The sequence below is a fragment of the Parus major genome, chromosome Z (genome assembly GCF_001522545.3).
Source record: "Parus major isolate Abel chromosome Z, Parus_major1.1, whole genome shotgun sequence".
In the NCBI taxonomy this organism is placed as follows: domain Eukaryota; kingdom Metazoa; phylum Chordata; class Aves; order Passeriformes; family Paridae; genus Parus; species Parus major.
The window spans coordinates 176,803-196,303 of NC_031799.1; the positions used below are offsets into that span (position 1 = coordinate 176,803).

The following is a 19,501-nucleotide window of genomic DNA, read 5'->3' on the forward strand; positions in this document are numbered from 1 at the left end:
AGATAACTCCAAAACATACAATTAGTATAAAAAGAAAGATTAAGAAAAGGAAGCCTGGAAATTGGTTTGAGGCATTGAAAAAAAGAAAAATTAGATGCTTCCTTTGAGTAGCTACAGAATCTTAAACACAGCCTCCAACAAGACAGGTGTCTGCCAAGGAAGTTGGGAAAAATTACCCCCTTTGTGAAAAATGAAGTGCACATCATTTTTATAGAATTTAAAAGTTTAATAATAAAAGCAATTAGGAGAAAAAAATAAAGTATACAGATAGGGCCGGGTGTCTCTGCATCCAGCCAAGAGAGCACACCTTAGTGAAAAAGGATTGTCCCTTAAAAACAGAACCCTACTACATATCCATAAATTCTCATACATATTCAGACATTCTTCTTAGGATCTTTGGTGTTCTTCTGTTTAGTTTTCTCTTGCCCCCTTCCCAATAGATCAATCCTCTTGGTGCCATCGAGATTTACATTCTCTGATACCAGAAATGCAATAAATTCCTCCCCCAGAGCTCTGGTCACTGCTGTCTTCATCTGGATAAGAGAGTTTACAAATGCAGGAGTCTCTAGCTATTTTTCTTCAGTTTTTGGGTTATACAAAGACAGTTTTTATTTTAATACTATGCCATAGCCTAACATATATGTATTATACCACTATTTCTAAATTTCATCAATAACAGAAATAAAATTTCTCATTCTTATAACATTTATTTTAATATTTGCGAAAAGCCAACAATATAAAATGTATCTATAACACACTTCCTGCTGAATTATTATAACTTTGAAGTTACAGGGCTTTGAGGCAAAGAGAGGGGTGAAAGAAGAACAGTTCTTTACCAGAACATGTAAAAGAAGGCAGACAAGCAGCAGTGACACCGAGCAGAACCGGGAGCCCAGTCCCAGCCTCAGGTGGCGGATGGGCTGCAGCAGGATCCAGGGCAGCAGAGACGCAGCAGAGACCGGCACACACCCACGGTGGACAGCCAAGGGTGGAAAAGCCTCTGGAGCTGTGCCAGGAGTTGCCAGCAGCCACAGGGCTGCGGGCAGTCACTGCCCATCAGGGTAGCTAAAAGCCTGAAGTGCTGTGGGGAACAGCAGGGCTGGGCAGCAGCAGCCGGGCTCCTGCAAGCAGCCGGGAAACGCTCTCTCTCCCCCCGGAGCAGGGTCAGGGTCCTGGGTTTCCCCGAGCAGATGGAGAGGGTCCATCCCAGTGAGGCTGGGTGTTGGAAAGGGCCCAGTTCAATGGCTGCTCTTACAAGCAGAGGCTCGCTCACGGTGAGGAGAAGCAGCCAGGACAGAACTCCACAGTGCAGTGAATTCTCTCTGCAGCAGCAGCAGTCTGGCCACAAACCCCCACCTGCGTCCCCTCCGATCCCAAGAGCATGCCAGGGCCAAGCCTGGCCACTGACCTCCAGCCCAGGCTCTGGTATCTGCATTTCCCGAGAGAAATCCCCCCAGCTCCACCTGTTTTCCTTCCCACCCCACAATCCCCCCTTCCCCTGCCACATCTTTTGTCTCTCTTAAGTATCCATCGTTCCCATCTCTTAGGCAACAAATGGGAAAAAATTCTCTTAGAGAAAGGAATAAAAAAAAGGAAAAATCCTAACCTACAATACTCAAAACCACAAAAGAACCAAAGGAGCAGTGTTAACGTGCAGAGAACTTTCATGAGCTGACGAGAAAATGTGATTAACTGCCTATGCCCAGTTGCCTTTCTGGTTCGGGTTGGTACTTCCCCTCCACACTTCGCTAAACAAAACTCAAATGCCGCTCCTAATTTAGGGTAGGTGCCTGAAACCATTCCCTGTCCCTCAGTGCTGCTGTCTGGGGACAGGAGCACAGGTCTCTCTCCTGGGCAGGCAGACGTGGGGAGCTCCTTAGCAGATGATGTAGCGGATGAGCTTCGAGCTGCGCAGCTCTCTCACTCTCTGGCAGTGCCTCAGGATGTTGAGGATGCTGTGGAAGCGCTTATCCAATTTCAGCTGAGTGAACTCCTTGATATCAGCCTCCACAATAAAAAATGCTCCTGGAAAACAAACAACGATTTTGTTACAGAAACGATTCTGTTGTAGGATACGCTCAGCATTTCACAAGTGACAGCACAGCCTCTTCTTCATAATTCCACAATCTACAATTCATAATTCCACAGTCAGCAGTAGGATGGCTTCACACTATATTGGGAGCTTTGTTCTACTTTTAAAATTTGCCATCAGAAAGAGAATTGCCAGCCTTCCCATGAAGCTCAGACTCTGCGCCATCCACAGGCCGCGCTCCATGAGCTCTGTCTCCCAGCAGGCACTCAGATTCTGGAATTAGATCTCTGCCATAAGTACAGAGCCCTGATTGCATCAGAGCTCTGCAGCCCACCATTGCCTTGACTTATATCAGATTTGGAAAAGAATAATTCATCATTACTTAAGAAAATTACAGGAAAAGGCTAACCACTTGCAACAGCATCGTCCCTGCGTCTCCAAGAAAATGGCACAGGGAGGTCCTGCACCAGAGCTGAGAGCCTACCCCTGCTTGTAGTTGATTAATTACTTCCATAAGCAAATTCTCATTAAAATTCAGGCTGCCCAGGGCAGTGGTGGAGTCACCATCCCTGGAAGTGTTCAAAAAACCTCGATGAATGGTTTAGTGGTGAATATGGTTCTCAGCTGACAGATGGAATTTGTGATCTTAGAGGCCTTTTCCAACCTAAATGATTCCTGGATTATGTGTAGCACCACACTTCCAAGTCTAATGAGAAGGAGGACACAAGGGTAGGGGTGTTCCATCTTGGAAAAAAATTGCATTCTCCCTCCTTGTTTCATCCTTAACACAGAGACAGTGACATCTTAGAAAAGATGGAGCATCTATTCCTCCTATAAGGTCCTTCCAGTTTCACTGGGAAATAGCTGATCCAAGCTGGAAAGATGAAGCTGCTGGTAAAGAACTGAAGTCCAATAATTATCTAAGTGTAATGTCCCCCAAAATCTTGCTTAGACAGAGCTGAGAAAGAATAGATCATATTTTCTCACAGCCTGGGCCTCTCATGAGAGTTGGTGACACATGGGTCTCACAGGGAATAGAATCTTCCAGAGACAATAACTGTCAGAATCTAGAGATATTTCCCCAGAGAGGAACTCTACTGGGATCTCAGAGCTTGTAATGCCACCAAATCCACATACAGATGAGAAGTAGGAAGTCTGTTTACTAGGAAAAGAAGGAAGAACTGCATTACTGCTCAAAATAGAACTACTGTAGGATAGAGACCATTTACAACTTCCAGGAATGCCAATACACCCAAACAGTGCTGGGAATCCAGGCACAACCTGCCTGCTGCCTTCACAGTCTGTTACATCTGAGGGAGCATCAGAACGTCCTGAATTTTGATAAAACAAGATTCCTTCTTATATTTGCTCACAATTCAGAGTGGCAACTCTCAGCATAGCAGGATCTTTATTGTGAAGAAATCAGAGCTGGTGAAGGGTGGTGTTTTGGTCCATGTGCTAAACAACCAGCTAAGCTCACTGAATCACCTGAGTGGCTGGAAGTCACCCTGATAAACCAGGCAGCATCTTCTCTCATCTTGAAATCAGAGAAGAGGTCACTGGCAATCAGCCCAGGTTGAGAACCAGGGGAATCCTAAGCACAGACACTCACAGGAGAGATTTAAGCAAACAAATCAATGAATGTAGAACGTCATCCTGAAAAATGCAATGGATAAAGACATTTAATCATTCTGTGCTGGCCAGATAAGAACAATCTGACAGACTGCCAGGCCTTTTCTCTAGACTTTCTAAAGGATTAGTCACAAAAAAACCTAAACAAAACTATTTACCTCACAAATACACGTGCTTTATCAGATGCTGAATGTCCTAGTTTCCTAACTGAACTTCCCAAGATAAACAAGAAATAAAGATCATCTCTCAGGTACTTAGAGAAGTTCAGCACTTCAGTTTTTTGGACTTTAGCTCTCCAGCTTTCTGACAGAAAACTGTCTGACCAGCTGCAGCTTTCTCAAGAATAGTTTCTTCACTGCAGCCAAGACTACTGTGGATCACAGTTCGGACAGAGCAGCACTCCAGGCCCAGGAGGAAACTTCTAGTGTTGTGTTCAGCCTCTTTTCTGCAACTGTGGGCTCAAGCTCTTTACTACTGTCCCAAGGATAGCAACAGTGCTACCAAAAATATGCTGTAAATTAAACTGGTGATGCCAGTACTTTAAGAAATCCAGATGGATAAAAACTGCTGTTCAACTGAAGCAAAACATGCTTAGAGAGAAACCAAACCATCACAGCCCAAACCAGCAGTCAGTCACACAAATTTATCCAGCTGCATGTGCTTAGAATGCTTTTAATAAACCCCTTTGCAACAATGACCTTTGTATGACAACTGAGATTTCACCTGGAGTCCTGCATCCAGCCCTGTGACCCAGCATGAGAAAGACAAGGAGCTGCTGGAGCCAGCCCAGAGGAGGCCTCTGCTCTGGAGCCAGGCTGGGAGAGCTGGGGCTGCTCCCCTGCACAAGAGAAGGCTCCAGGGAGAGCTGAGAGCCCCTGGCAGGGCCTAAAGGGGCTCCAGGAGAGCTGCCCAGGGACTGGGGACAAGGCCTGCAGGGACAGCACCCAGGCAATGGCTTCCCAGTGCCAGAGGGCAGGCCCAGCTGGGNGGGCAGGCCCAGCTGGGATATTGGGAAGGAATTGCTGGCTGGGAGGGTGGGCAGGCCCTGGCACAGGGTGCCCAGAGCAGCTGGGGCTGCCCCTGCATCCCTGCAGTGTCCAAGGCCAGGCTGGACAGGGCTTGCAGCAGCCTGGGACACTGGAAGCTGTCCCTGCCGTGGCAGGAGATGGAAGTGGCTAATCTTGAAGGCCATTTCCAACCCAAACCATTCTGTTGTGATTCTTTGTTTATCTTACTGGTCTCAAAGTGCCAGCATGTCCATCAGATCAGAATTCCTTCCCTGCAGAAAAGCAGCATTTAGAATCCAAATGTCACTGATGTTAGCACCACACTTGGAAAGGGAGGGAAGGGAAGGGAAGGTGCGGGAAGGGAAGGCTCAGAGCAGAAGTTCTAGCATTCTGTCTTTCTGTCCAGGGCAAAAATGGAAGGAGGGTGCCATGGTGTTGTCAGACAGCTCTTTTTCTCTGAGACAGAAGAGAGTTTGCTCCACTCTTTATGCCTGGACTTGGAAACATGAAGGCACTCTAAGGACATCAGCAAGCTTGACATGTGCAGCACCCCTCCAGGAATAATTACATACTTGTTCTCAAGAGGAAAGGCATGCCAAAAAGGAGATTTTAATATCAGAGATTTACTGTCCCACATATTTTTGGAAAAATTACCTGTAAGTGCAACTTGGTCTTCAATTGAAAGAAAGGTATTTTGGTTTTCATTTCCTCTATGCTTTTAAGAGAGGAAAACTTCTTAAGATTATCAGATAGACCTTTCCACAAAGCCACTGCAGCACAATCAATCAGCCAGATTTCCCAGCTTCAGAACAAATTTTTAATAGTTCGTGTCCAATCAAGTTTGAGATCTGAGAACTAATTTCTGTGATTTGGTTATCAAACTAAGAGTTTCCAGAACATGTAGTGATTCCAAACTAAATCTTTGTGCAAAGTTTCTGCTATGACACACCATCAAAGGCACATATTTTCAATGAAAACATTCAATAAGTGACCCAATCACTATGGAAAACTCTTCAGTCAAAAATACTGAAAAAAAGAAGACCAGTATTTTTATACTTCTGCTGCAACATCCAAGTGTTACGCGTTTTGTACTAACAAAGGAAAAAAAAATTACCTTTTGTATCATTAGTTTCTTCTTCTATAAACCTGTGGTAGAGATTTCTGGCTGATGAACTCATAGACTTCAGAGGCTGACACAAGATCTTGTACTTTTCCACCACGGCCTTGTTTATCTGTTGAACAACTGCATTAACCTGATCATATGTTATACGGCCTTTCATATACCTACAAATAAAAATAAGAATCAGTAACCAGAAAGTCACAAAGTTCTGTGTTTATTCTCTTTCATCAGCCGTAACTGAACAAGCCATTCCTAGTTAGGGGCAGTTTCTCCTGCTTTGTGTTAATGAATACACGTAGCACTTAATTCTGTTCATTTCCATGGTTGTTTAACAACCTTAAAAGTGAAAAGGCCATGACAACCTAAACCAGAAAGATAAAATATTAGAGAGCTAAATTTAAGAAGCAGAATGCATTCAGTGCTTAAACTGTAAAAAACTTTTCAAAATGGAATAAAGGTTGCTTTTATAGCGTACCACTTAAAACTACAAACAGAAAAATAAAGTAACTTCGCAGAAAACAGCATGAAATCAAATGTTTGCCTAGGAGCATAATTTGGTTCATATTATCACCATAAACAACCTGTGTTTGGTGTTACAGCTATTTGTATTTCAGCAGGGCTGCCCAAAGTCTGGTGGTGTGTGTGGAGCAGAGCCTGAGCGCAGCAGCCCCATCCGTGTCTGCCATGGATATATTATATTATATATATTATATATTATAAATAAATAAATTTATTTATTTCTGGTTTTGTTTTGGATGTGGCACTCGGTGCCATGCTTTGGTTGAGGTGTTAGGGCATGGGCTGGACACTCAATGATCTTGAAGGTCTCTTCCAACCTAGTGATTCTGTGACTATTTGGGGTTTTTTGAAGAACTACTAGTTTTGTGTTGCCTTCTGTATGTGCAGCCTACTGAGCCGTGCAGATATGGTTCTGCACCACCAGCACCCATTTCTGAACCCTCAGAGCATTTCATAACACTAGTATTGGAAGAATAAGGTCTGTTGATAACAGCCTAGAGGTACAGGAAGCATGGAAGATAAGGAACAAAGTGATGTGGAAATATTAGAACACTGGAATATTTGCAAGTAAGGCTATTCAGTATTTATAGATGTAAAGCCATGCCTTCAAGGAAAAGGAACTGTGCTGCACACTGAGAAGCCATTATATAAAAATGAAATCTGAAACTCAAATGACAAGCAGTAAGCTGAATACAACACAACCCCTTCCTCCCCAGAATGGCTGAAAGAGCCAGGCCAGCCTTGCAACCTGCATTGTCCTGTGGCCTTCATTCAATTGTCACAAGCCAAACCTGGCTGCTTGTGTTCCACTCAGTATCGGTTTGCAGACATGAGGGATTACACAGGTGTTACAATTCATTTTAAGAATGAATGCTTTAGGTCAGTAGAGCAGGTGGCTAAAAGCTGTGGGACGGCAAGACTGAAAAGATCAATGAATAGCAAGTTCCTCCCTTGTTTTAATCTGAACAGACAGGCTCAATCTTTAGAGAACATACAAAGAATTAAAAGCAGAAGTAGATAATCAATTACAAAATTGTTCAGTATTCCAAACCAGAATTCGGGCAGGCATTCTGAAATTGCCAAAATAAGTGCTGTAGATTTCAACAGCAGCCAGTCCCCTGCCAGGGAGACAGGCCGGCAGGAGGCGTTCAAAAACTGAATTCAAAGCAATTGCTCTGCCTCCAAACTGAGTTTGAAACTTAGTAGCCACAATGTTGCTTGCAACCAGCTTTGGACTTGATTGAAAATTTGACTAATTCAGCGTTGTAGGGGCAGCCATGTGGCAGTTATGAAAGTGCTGTACCTTTCATAGTAAAAGAAGCAGCACTACCACCCCTGAGATGCAGCCACAGCACAAACACAGCCTGTGAGCACAGCAAGGCTTTGCCTTGTGCATTAACTGCTGTTTATTGCTCTCTCTGCCTCCCTACGACACAGGGGAGCGTGCAGAGCGAGGATGGCTGAGCCCAGAGGTATAAAATACCTTTATTTAAGTTCCTCTGCTCCCACTGTCAACACACAGACACTGAACACACTTAATAAAGCCAAGGAAGCACCTCAGCTCATCCTGAGGCTGAAACAGAGAGGCAGCGCTGGGTTGCCTAAACCCAAAAACCAAATGCTCTTTGAGAGGCCCTCAGGCAGCCAAGATGCTTTAATCTGAACTTAAACTCTGTCAAAACCGAAGGGAGTTTTTTATTCTGTGCATAAGTAAGGATCATAAAAACTCCAGCTGTCCCACAGCCTTCTCATGTTTCTACCCAACCATGGCTGGCAAACCCGTTAATGCTGACATTTATTTCTGTCCATACGTACAATCATATAAAAATACAAAGTTGAGAAGTTCCAAATGCAGGCATTTAATTTAGATTTAAAATAACTTTAAAATCTGCTTCACTATTCCAAATGCATTAAAATTAAAAAAAAAAAAAAAAAAAAAAAATTCAGTCAGTTTTTTTCTTTAATCCACAGAAGCCCTTTTTCAAAGCATTTTTTCCATTTTTGCTCCACCAGAGCACAGTGCTGTTCCTCAGAGAACAGAATAACATCAATATATCACATATATACCACTCTAAAAGAGATATACCCCCTGCTCTCTCAAAAACGGTTAGGCTAAAATAGCCATGTATTCTCCCAAGCCACCATCTTCTGAGAGCTGAGAGCTATAAATGCACAGAATCTAAAATACTTTCAGCAGTAAGATTTTTAGAAAGCAATATTAATTCTAGACACGGAATAAAACAAGCATTTTCCTTTGCCTCAAAGTCAAAAGTTAACAAAGACAGGTACTGTGAAATGTCCTTTATCTTCCTCCAAAGAGCACCTTCCTGCAACAGATTTGAAGGGTAAGATAATTTGCAAGTTTTTTATTGTGCAAAGTGTTCTGTTTGATCAGGGTGTTCCACATCTGCCCCTTAACACAGCGTGTACCTTTGCTAAATACCAGCTGTCCAGTTCTAGGACTATGAAGTCACTGAAGCCTGATGGTGTTTGGAATAGATTTTCCTTCATGTTCAGCACAAAGCGAGAGAAAACAGCCTCAATTTTTCAGTGACCACCTCCCAGCCCCAGTGCTCACTTGAAGAACTGGGCCCTGAACCAAATTCTCATTCTTCTGAGAGAATACGTTCAGTGTAAGAGAATTTGTATGGAATTTGTATGACAAGTGTTTGCTGCTTCGATTTGGTCAATCAGTATGTGAAATTGCAAGTACTCCCTCAATCTTGTACTACAACATTGCCAGGCAACAGAAATACTGGTAGATTAATAGATCTATGTAAATTCATGTAAATTTTCTTCCACAGAACAAACATGCTTCTCCCATCTGAATAAAACTAAATTATTTCTAGAGCTGTACCAGCACAGTCTAAGCCACAACCTTTCCGTAATGGGTGCCTTCCAACACAGCTGCAACAATTCCACAAGGGTGCCTTCCAACTCAGCTTATTCTAGGGTTTTGTGAATCTGTAATGAATGGAAGAGGATGTGCTGCTCTCTGTCCCCATTTCCACTTTCAAGGATTATCATAAACTCCTTTAGGTTGGAAAAGCTGTCTGAGATGATCAAGTCCAACCTTTCCCTCAGTAATGCCAAGGCCACCACTAAACCATGCCCCCAAGTGTCCTTCCACCTGTCTCGTGATGTGGAAGATCATAGCCTTAACTGGAAGTTAAAACAGTATTCAGCTGAAATGGTCTGTCTATTTCTCTTGCCACAGCAGAGATAAAGACCAAAAATTCCCATCCTCCGGCTTTATCCTCCATTATTTTATCAGGAGAGAACTACCTAAGGGAGTAAATCCACACAATACCTGAGATGTTCTGCAGAATAAAACTACCAGGTGCATGCTCTTCTGAGAAGTAACCGTAAGTCCTTTATCATTAGCTCAACATTCAGGATAAAGGAAGAAAATGGGTATTACTCACCTGAAAATTTTGAAGGCTATATAAAAAATTATTGGAAAGCTTCAAGTAAAGTACAGACTCAAAAAGATATTTCTTATTGAAACAGGTATTGTCAGGGAACACAGTGAATCTAGAATCCCAATAAAAATTCAGCCTTAGGCATCAAAAGAAATGTCTTTTTGCAGAAATATTTACCCACGCCACCCAAATGCCATTTAGGGAGTTATTCCTATATGTCAGACTTCAGAGAAAGATATCCACTAATCAGGTCCTGATGTTAGGGGAAAACACCCACAGCTTTCTATCCAGAAATTTGGGAATTTCTGTGCAAAGTGTTTTTTTGCTTTTAACAAGTCTGTTCTTCCTGCCTCGAAACAGATTGTTAAGCCAAGACCTGAAGTTTCCAGAAACCAATAGTTGGGTCAAATAGAAACAGCATTTATCATTTTTCCTTCTATATGTAAACAAACCCTTCATCTTATGAGATGATGGCTCTTTGTTTTTTAATGTCAGTTCTCAAAACAAGATCAGGATTCACCTGTTAGCTAATAAATCTCTGTTCATATAATTACAGTCACTTTTGAGGCAAGAGGTTTGGGTTTTAACTGATCAGTTTTCATTCCCAATACCAGCATAGAAAAGAGCCAAATTAACTCTAGCCATTCAATTTTCAGGTTTGCTAGCATAGCATTTAAACTGTTTGGAGCTACTATCATGTTTCATCCCATGAAATATTCAATCTCTGTCAGTCCCAGTTCTGCAAGAGGTCACTCTCCCAAACCCACGTGTGCCCCCCAAATTGGTATGCCAGGGTGCAAGGGAAGCCACGCTTACTTACGCAGGAACACTTTCAAACTCCTCTGCGGTTATTAATGCTGCTTCTTTAATGACTTTTGTCTCTTTTGAATGTTTCTGTGCAGATTTGGGTTCAACAGCCTTTGTTTGTCCTTCATGTTTCACAGTGATGCTGTAAAATGAAGGAATATTCATTCAATGTATAAACAGCAGGTAAGTAGGAAGGAGAATTCCACAACACTAGCAAGTCTGCTTAGTCACAGACCTAAGTTTCAGCCTGTTAGGCTGGATGAACACAATTAATGATATTTCACAAAAGAAACCTCACTAAAACAAGCCTACTGTGTTCCAAATGGTATCCTTCAGCTGACTTCAGCACAGCTCTTGGTTTCTCTGCTACAGAGGCTGCTAGCAGGTGAGTTGGAAGCAGTCCAAGTGCAGCATGGCACAGCTCAGAATTCAATGTACCATTACATTTCACACAACACAAGGCCTGGCTTTTTGTCAGATGAAACACAGCACAGAGCTGCAGCTGTAACGGGCAGATTTTAAATACTTCATTACTCTTTTTTAACAGGTTCAAATCTTGGGAAGCCTGACTCATCCATTAAAATTTTGAAGCAAAGAAATTCAACACCACCTAACAGACTGTGTTTTAAAAATACTTTTAATTTTTTTATTAAGGCAAGATCCAAAAGGTCAAAGAATTTCCTGATTTATTCCTGATTATTAGAACATTATTTTTATAAATTCATCCTTCCTCTAAACCCTCAGCTTAGAGCCTCAAGCCCCAATGGATCTGCCAGCCACCCACCCAGCTGCTCCTCAGCAGGACAGCAGAGGCGATGCATATGGCCAAATCCACTGTCATCAGAACACGTGGACATTACTGGGATGTGCAGCAGAATTAACTAGCAGTACAGAGCTGAGCTGGACACGGAAATGATCCTCTGCGTGGATCCGACTGTCCCACAAGAGATCCTTGTGGGACGTGGGGTCCCGCAGCAGTGAACGGCACAGCAGTGCCCCATCTGCCGACCGCAGGGCCAGGATTCGAGGTGTCACTTGATGTGACACCGCCGAGCCCAGTGTCCCGTTCCCGGGGAGCACAAGTGCCGTGGAGAGGACAGCGAGTGCCACCTGCTGTGTGACACAGGTGACACAGGCACCGGAGCAGCTCTGCGCGGTGACACAACACAGAGCCCTTCCGAAACACGGGACATCTGCAGCCAAACTTACTCAGATGTCATCATCTGAAGAACATCTGTTTGCATCTGAGCAACAACAACAACAACAACAGGAATCCTGGCACGCTGCAGCTAGCAGGGAATGTCAGCAAACAGGAGGGAAAGGGAAGGGAGGTGGATTTTGGGTGGTGGTGGAGGTGGGTTTGGAATGAAAGGAGAAACACAACAACTAAGGGAAGCAAGTTCACGTCTTGAAACTTCATTCCTCCCACGCTCCAGTCTCCTGCTGTCTATCACACTGCAACAAACCCTTTCTAGAAGATTCCCTAGCCCCAGGCACCCCTCCTTTGTGTTCCCGCCCACTCCCTGGCCCCTGCCGTGCTGCAGTGAGGTGGTACAGACACAGTTCACAGCTGACCTGAACCATGAAAAGGAAGAACTGATGCTTGTTTACAAAATCTGGCTCTGGTGGAAAGAGAAACTGCTCTCAACAAACACGTGGGATACAAAGACCTTGAGAGATACTGAACTCGCTTTTTATTTCAGTGACATTCCTCTGGTAAACAAGAACAGAAAACCCAAGAATACAACAGGAGAGAAACAATAGCTAAAGCCATGAATCGTTCAGTTTCTCTGTGTGGGTGTTCTCATTTTCCCAGGGACTTCAGGGCCTGTCTCACCAGCGTTCAAATGCTTCTCTGCTTTCTGCATTATCTCACAAAAATCAGTAAACAGCCCGTTAGTATTCACAGCCCCACACATCTGGGGGCATAGGGCAACAGAAAGGCCAGGAGAGGAAGGTTTGGGGAAGAGACCTGAAAACATATTTACACTGTTATAGTGGGTTTTGAACAATTATGTCCCTTCTTACCTTGACCCTCCACTGCACAAGACCAAGAAGTGACAAAATGGGGACAAAAGGAGAAAGTGTATTTTGACAAATGGCATCACCATACAATGTACTATTACTCAAGAAAAACCAACAACAAACTAACACTGACAGAGCAGTGGCTGTGAGCTGGCTGAGCACAGTCTGTAGAAAATTATCAGAAAACCTTGTCTGGTTTTACACATCACAGCTCTCTCTAGAAGGGGAAAAACTGGCTAAAGTCATATCACAATTAACTTCCTGATCACAAACAGGGCAAGATCGTAAGGGAAACCAACATCCCAAAGAATCTTTTGGTGTCAGAGCTGGAACAATCACCAAACATGCCTCATTTACATCTAAACAATTTTCAGGAGCTAACACAAAGTTAAGACAAAGGATTTCCTACAATAAGAAAGTAAGTTTTGACAGGAAGACAGAACCTAAGTGGTAATTTCTGAAAAACTTAAATTCTTATACACACACAAAAAGCAACTTCTAAATTGAAAAGGAACAAGACACCCCTAGAGACATTTTGAGAGGCTGTTTCCTAAGCTGAGGGGTTCATGTCTAAAGGGTGGGAATAAGAAAAAAGCTTCTGCACAAACCATCCTTTCACCAGCTAGGAACAGTTTCAATACCTACACCAACGACAATACTGCTACACACCAACAAAAATTACAGTTGATTTTTCTCTTCTAGAACACTCTTTCCACGTGTTTAACCTTTGATTTTGTTGGAATATGTCTGTTGTGTTTTGAGACTGATGCTTCTCTGGCATGAGGAACCAGACCAAGCAGAGCTGGTAGATTCAGAGCATATATTGGATGAACTGAATTCAAATTAATGCATTGACTTCTGACAAGCTACGAGGTACGAAAGAAGTTCTGGGATCCCCAGATATTAAGACTCTGCAAGTGATCCTACCTGACATACACTAACATCACTCCAGAAAAAAAACCAGCTCCAGAGAAAGAGATGAGAAACTCAGTCAGAGTTGAAATGACTTAAAAGCCTTTGGAGTAACAGCTGTTATTTCACATACTTGTCATTTTCACATACTTGAGCTACTCGACTCTGAAAATCTTCTTACCACAGCCCTCTCCAAGGCAAGGGGCTGTCAAAGCTAGCTGAAATAAATGCAGGATTGCTGTAGGGAAAAGAGAACAAAACTACCACAAACACAATTCAAAGTCCCACAGAAAGATGACTGAGTTAGAGGTTTTTTTGTTTTTTAATTGTATTTGCAAGGGCAGTGGTGAACTTCAGCTCTAGTTTGGGGCAGTAACCCCTTAATCCATAGGCACTGCAGTTATAAAATCAGTGTGTCTGTGATTCTAAAGCAAGGGATGCTCAGATTCAGAGAAGCACTTGCTTTCTACTACATCACACCTACCCCATGGAAGCTGCAATTGGAACAACTTGGTATTTCAAAGACTTGACCTGACAGACTTTTTGGGGTGCTAGCACAAGCCTGGACAAGACCCAACTCCAGAATCAATACACACAACAACTTTGGCTCCCAAAATTTCCCAGTCAATGTGGAGTGAAAGGAGCAGAGCAACTGAATATATTATTATAATTATATATTATATTTTATATATTAATATACTAAGATAACAATATATTAGTATAGTTTAATATATAACATATAATAAAATTATGTTATTTTAAATTAATATATTAATATGCATATCGTTATTGTTGTTACTATTATTATTCTGCAACTGAACACTGCCAAGAGCAGCCCAAATCCTCCAGGCTCATGTACCACATACCAGTTCTGGGTTGGTTTAGGCAGATAGGGTGGAATGTGTTCAAGGAGGTGCTGTGCTTCCTTTTGATCTTTCTCGGCAGCCTTCTGGATCTCCTGAAATTAATATGAGACTATGTCAGAAATCTGATCCTACTAAAATCAAGCAAGTAAAATTAGGGCAATACTAAATTAATTTTCAGTTTTATTTAGAGGTGTCCTTTATTCTCATCCCATCATCGTACCTCCTCACCCTATAACTTCCCCAGGGAAACTGGTGAAGATACAAAGGAAGGAGCATCCTTCCCTGCCTTAGCCCTCAGAATGGCAGAGAAATTTGAGCAGGCAAAAGGAACCCTAGGTAATACACCCTCAGCAAGGTCTGGCCAGGGGAATGGTGGTAGTGCAGGTGAGATACTATGGTGAACTCACCTCCATTCCCCAAACAACATTTCCACAAAAGACTTAACAAAGGCAGTGCAAATACACGGTGGAATAACAGACAAATATTATAATTGAGCACTTTATGCAGCTATTGCAAAGACGTGTAAGCAGAATTACTCTTCAGATCACCATATCTATTATGATAAAGACATGTTTTCAAGGCCAGTGACAAAGACATGCTTTTAAGGCCTTAAGATGAAGGAAGGTAGACTTAGATTAGATATTAAGAACAAATCCTTCCCTGCAAGGGTGGGGAGGCCCTGGCACAGATTACCCAGAGAAGTGTCCAAGACCAGATTGGACGGGGGCTTGGAGCAACCTGGGACAGTGGAAGGTGTCCCTGCCCATGGATGAGCTTTAAGATCCCTTCCAACTCAAACCATTCTACAACTCTATGATTCTTTGTATAAGCCTCTAAAAATACAATTTCTAATGTTCATTGTTCTGGAGGACTGCTTAAAAGAACATCAGCAAGCCTATCCCAAGCCCCAGTCTCTCTTGGAGATGCGGCACATGCATCCAAACATCACTAAGGATCTAGGAAAAAAAAACGTAACACATGTATCAAAAATTCCTTTGAAGCTTTCAGTGTTTTATAACCAGGAAAAGAAAAAATATTACTTTCAGCAAATCTTTCAGTTTTTCTTGCTGTTTAATTTCAGCCTCCATTGTATTCAGGAGATCATGTACAAGGACCACCTCATGCTGTATTTTACAGAGCACAGACTTGCAGGATTCATGTTCACCTGTAAAGGAGAGAATAATAAGCTGCAAAGTCTCCAACAAAAAAGCAAAATCTGATATTCCTCCCTTTCACAAGCAGTAATTGTCTATCTCCCTGCTCCCCAGTCACCCTATCCATCCAGGAGAAGCAGCAAGCCAAACTGTCAGCCTTGTACTCTGCAGAGCCAACAGAGTTCATGGAATCATTTAGTTTGGAAAAGCCCTCTAAGACCAGGTCCAACTATTTCCTCAGAGCACTGCCAAGGCCACCACAAGACTGTGTCCCAAGTGTCAAAAAACCACACAGCTTTTAAATCCTTCCAGAGATTGGGATTCCTCCACTGCCCTGGGCAGTTCCAAGGCCTGGCCACCCTTTCCATGGGGAAATTCCTGCTGCTGTCCCCCCTGTCCCTGCCCTGGCCCAGCCTGAGGCCGTTCCCTCTCCTCCTGTCCNAGCCTGAGGCCGTTCCCTCTCCTCCTGTCCCTGTTCCCTGGCAGCACAGCCCGACCCCCCCGGCTGTCCCCTCCTGGCAGGGAGTTGTGCAGAGCCACAAGGGCCCCCTGAGCCTCCTTTTCTCCAGGCTGAGCCCCTTTCCCAGCTCCCTCAGCCGCTCCTGGGGCTCCAGCCCCTTCCCCAGCTCCGTTCCCTGCCCTGGACACGCTCCAGCCCCTCGGTGTCTTTCTTGGATTGGAGTGCAAACCAAACCCCACTGTTGCTCTTTTTTACCTATGTCTCTCAATAGGATACACTTCTTAATATTTGAAATCTTCTCATTGATGTGGGAGCATAAGTCTTCCAGGCCTGAGGATCCCATATCCTTCATCATCACACTGAGGGGGAACAAAAGTGAAAGCAGGAAATTGAAAAGGACCCAAGTTGCAAACATTGCCTACAAAAGCAGAATTTTTAAAGGACTCTGATCTGTTGAAGAAGCAAAGGGAACATAAATGAAACAGTAAATGGAGTAATTATTTTTTATCTTACTAAATTGAAGACAGGAAAGGAAGCATAAAGTGACTGGCACTAGACAAGCCACTAAGTTTCCCAGAATTCTGGAGGTACGTAGAGAATCCAGTGTGATATCAGTGCAGCAATTCCTCATGAGACTGGAAGCATCCTTATAATATGTGATATAAATATATCAAGGATAAAATATAAAAATATATAAAGGATAAAAAGGAGTTGGAATTAAGCCAAGAAATACCTGGCTTATATAAGGCAGCTTTAGAAGGCTGTCTCAGGAAGAGATCAGATGATTAATGTTTAGAGGTGTGCTTTTTTAAAAACATAATTATGCAAAAAAAAAAGTGTTAGAATTATTAGTGAAGTCTGGAAGCATTAAAAAGAGCATTATAAATTGATTACTAAATTATACTATATACTATTTACTATAATAATAGAGTTATTGACCCTATTATAGACAGGAATTGGTTCAAAGAAAAAGTTATACAACGTGACAAACGCCCACATTTAACACTGGGGCCCGGCACTGAGCGCTCACACAGCTCCCTCCGGCGGCTCACACCTGGAAATTTTCAAAAAGCCTTTATTTCACTTTTGGCTTAAAAATACTATCAGCTGCCGCGCTTATGAAATCCGTTTTTAGATACCTGCCGCCTTCCCACCCTCCAGACCTGCGCGGAACCAGGACACTCCGAGGGGGATCGGGATACCCTGAGGGGACGGAGGTTCCCCGCCGCGGCCGGCGCCAAGCGCCCGTTTCTCCTCAGGTTTTACCTGGCGCAGCGCCGGCGCTTCCCGGGCTTCGTCGCGGTCCCACTCTCCCAGCCGAGGGGGGGAGGAGGAGGAACCTCAGCCGGCGGAGGAGGGAGGACGCGGTTCCGGACGCGGTTCCGGACGCGGTGCCAGCCCCGGTGCCAGCCCCGGTTTGAATTCGCCGCGCTCGGGCGGGCGTTGGGCGCGTGCGCGCTGAGGGGAGCGCGAGGGACGGGCGGAAAGGGCGGAGCGGGGGCAGCGCTGGGGGAAAGCGGGCCGGGAAGGGCGGGAGCGGCGCTGAGGGGAGAGAGGCGGATTGCGCGGCGCTAAAGGACCATGTAGGCCAGGTGAGGGTCGGTCTTTTCTCCCAGGTAGTATCCAGTGATAGGATAAGGGGATATGGTCTCAAGCTGCGCCAGGGGAGGCTTAGGTTGGACTTGAGGAGGAATTTCCTCGTGGAAAGAAACGGCGTTGTGGCTGCCCGTGCAGGGTTCGAGTCCTCACTCCTGGACGTGTCCGAGGAACGCCTGGATATGGCATTCAGTGCTGTGGTTTGGGTGACAAAAGGCGATCAGTGATAGGTTGGGCACGATCTCGGAGGTATTTTCCAACCTTTGTAATTCTGTGAGTCTGGAGGGACTGGGAGGAAGGGCGTAAGGCGGGAGGTCTGAGGGCAGGGGGAGCGCGGAGGGCGTTGTCGATTTCAGCAGCTCTGGGAACACGAACACAGAGTTCACTCTAGAAAAGAGACGTGGTTTATTCAGCGCAGCTTGCAAGAAAGACGTTTCCACTAATCAACTTCCCAAAGGGTAAAAAGTTAAATCTGTTATACAGTAAAATTCATATGAACACGCCCGCTTACTGCATATCTCCACCCACCTAATGCATTATTTAGGTGAGGTAATCTTAACGCACGACTCGAAACAGGTTCTTCACTTACTGCATATTCTCCGCCCACCTAATGCATATTTATTTAGTGATGTAATCTTAACGCACGACTTGAAACAGATTCTTTCCTTCACTAGACAAAGTCCTCTTATACAAGTAATGCCACCTAAGTTAAGTTTACGAAAGGCGAGGAAAAAATTAAAAGATACAAAAGACTGGGAGTGGGACGAGCGGCAAGACGGGAACGCTGGCCAGAACGGGAAGGGAAGGGCGGAAGGTGCGGGACTGCTGAGGGAAAGAGGGCAGAAAGGGCAGAAGCAGGGAAGGGAGCCGGGATCACTGAGGAGGGCGGGAAGGAAGGGCGGAATCGGTTGTGGAACCAGGCGGGGCGGCTGAGGGGAACGGGAAGGAAGGAGGGATTGCTGAGAGGAACGGGAAGGAAGGAGGGATTGCTGAGGGGAACGGGAAAGAAGGAGGGACGGCTGAGGGGAACGGGAAGGAAGAGCGGAAGGCGGGATCGCTGAGGGAAGCGGGCAGGAAGGGAAAGCAGGATCCCGGAGGGAGGCGGTGAGGGAGGCCGGGTCGCTGGAGGGAGGCGGGATCGCTGTGGGGAGCGAGAAGGAAGGGCGGGAGGCGGAATTGCTGAGGGGAGCCGGGTGAGAAGGGAACCCGGATCGCTGAACGCAGCAAGAAGGGAACGCAGGATGGCTGAGGGGAGCCGGGCGGGATCTCTCTGAGGCAGCGCCGATAGGCGCCCGCTCCGGTTCTGCCCCTAAGGGCTTTACTCCTTCCAGGGAGTTGTGACAGCATCGACCAACAACCGCCACACCATTTTTTATTTGATTGTATAAATTCAGTTTATTTCAGCTTTTAACAGAAGACAAAGCCCTTAGTAAAAATGCAGTTTTCAACATACACGTGTTCATGCTGGTGTGTCTCCATCGTTACCCATCACTTTCTTTTTTCTCTTGGGGTAGGGATGGAGATAATTAAACAGTTTACACTGATCCCAAGCTATTTTTTTTTCTAATTAGCTACAAATATAAAGATTTATATTGTTAAGGACAGGCTGCTTATGTCTCCAAGGAAGGAATCAGCAGAGTCTCTGTTGCTTTTCCACAATTCCCTGATACATAAAAGCTCACAGTTTTCTCCATTCTCTATCCCCAAAATCCTGAAGAGCTTATAAACAGATTAACATACAAACGAGGTAAAGAAGGACTGTATTAAAGCAGGGATGCAATCCAAGGAGTAAGTGGCTGTGTCCAGCAGAATTAAGGAGAACAGAAAATGTGCAAAAGCAGCGCTACAGCAGGTTATTGAAATTGCTTTGTACAAGAATGCATCTTTTTAACATTTCAGTAGAAAAGTGTGGTCAGGGCAGAAATGCAGCACTAATTCCCCCAGGCAAA

The 19,501-nt window shown here is 44.3% G+C and overlaps 1 protein-coding gene and 1 long non-coding RNA gene across 2 annotated transcripts; one reads left to right on the forward strand and one right to left on the reverse strand.

Moving 5' to 3' along the window:
• Positions 1-687: 687 nt before the first annotated feature.
• On the reverse strand, positions 688-17,358 carry SKA1 (spindle and kinetochore associated complex subunit 1). Its single transcript, XM_015614874.3, has 7 exons — positions 17,223-17,358; positions 16,212-16,315; positions 15,383-15,507; positions 14,343-14,434; positions 10,553-10,681; positions 5,786-5,955; positions 688-2,025 (listed from the first exon to the last, which is right to left on the reverse strand). The coding sequence occupies exons 2-7, from the start codon at positions 16,309-16,311 to the stop codon at positions 1,877-1,879; spliced, it is 765 nt and encodes a 254-aa protein (XP_015470360.1). The 5' UTR covers positions 16,312-16,315; positions 17,223-17,358; the 3' UTR covers positions 688-1,876.
• Positions 17,359-17,484: 126 nt separating this feature from the next.
• Positions 17,485-19,103, forward strand: LOC107198163. The gene is made up of 2 exons (XR_001518868.3): positions 17,485-18,366; positions 18,884-19,103. It is a non-coding gene; the product is annotated as an uncharacterized LOC107198163 (long non-coding RNA).
• Positions 19,104-19,501: the final 398 nt, after the last annotated feature.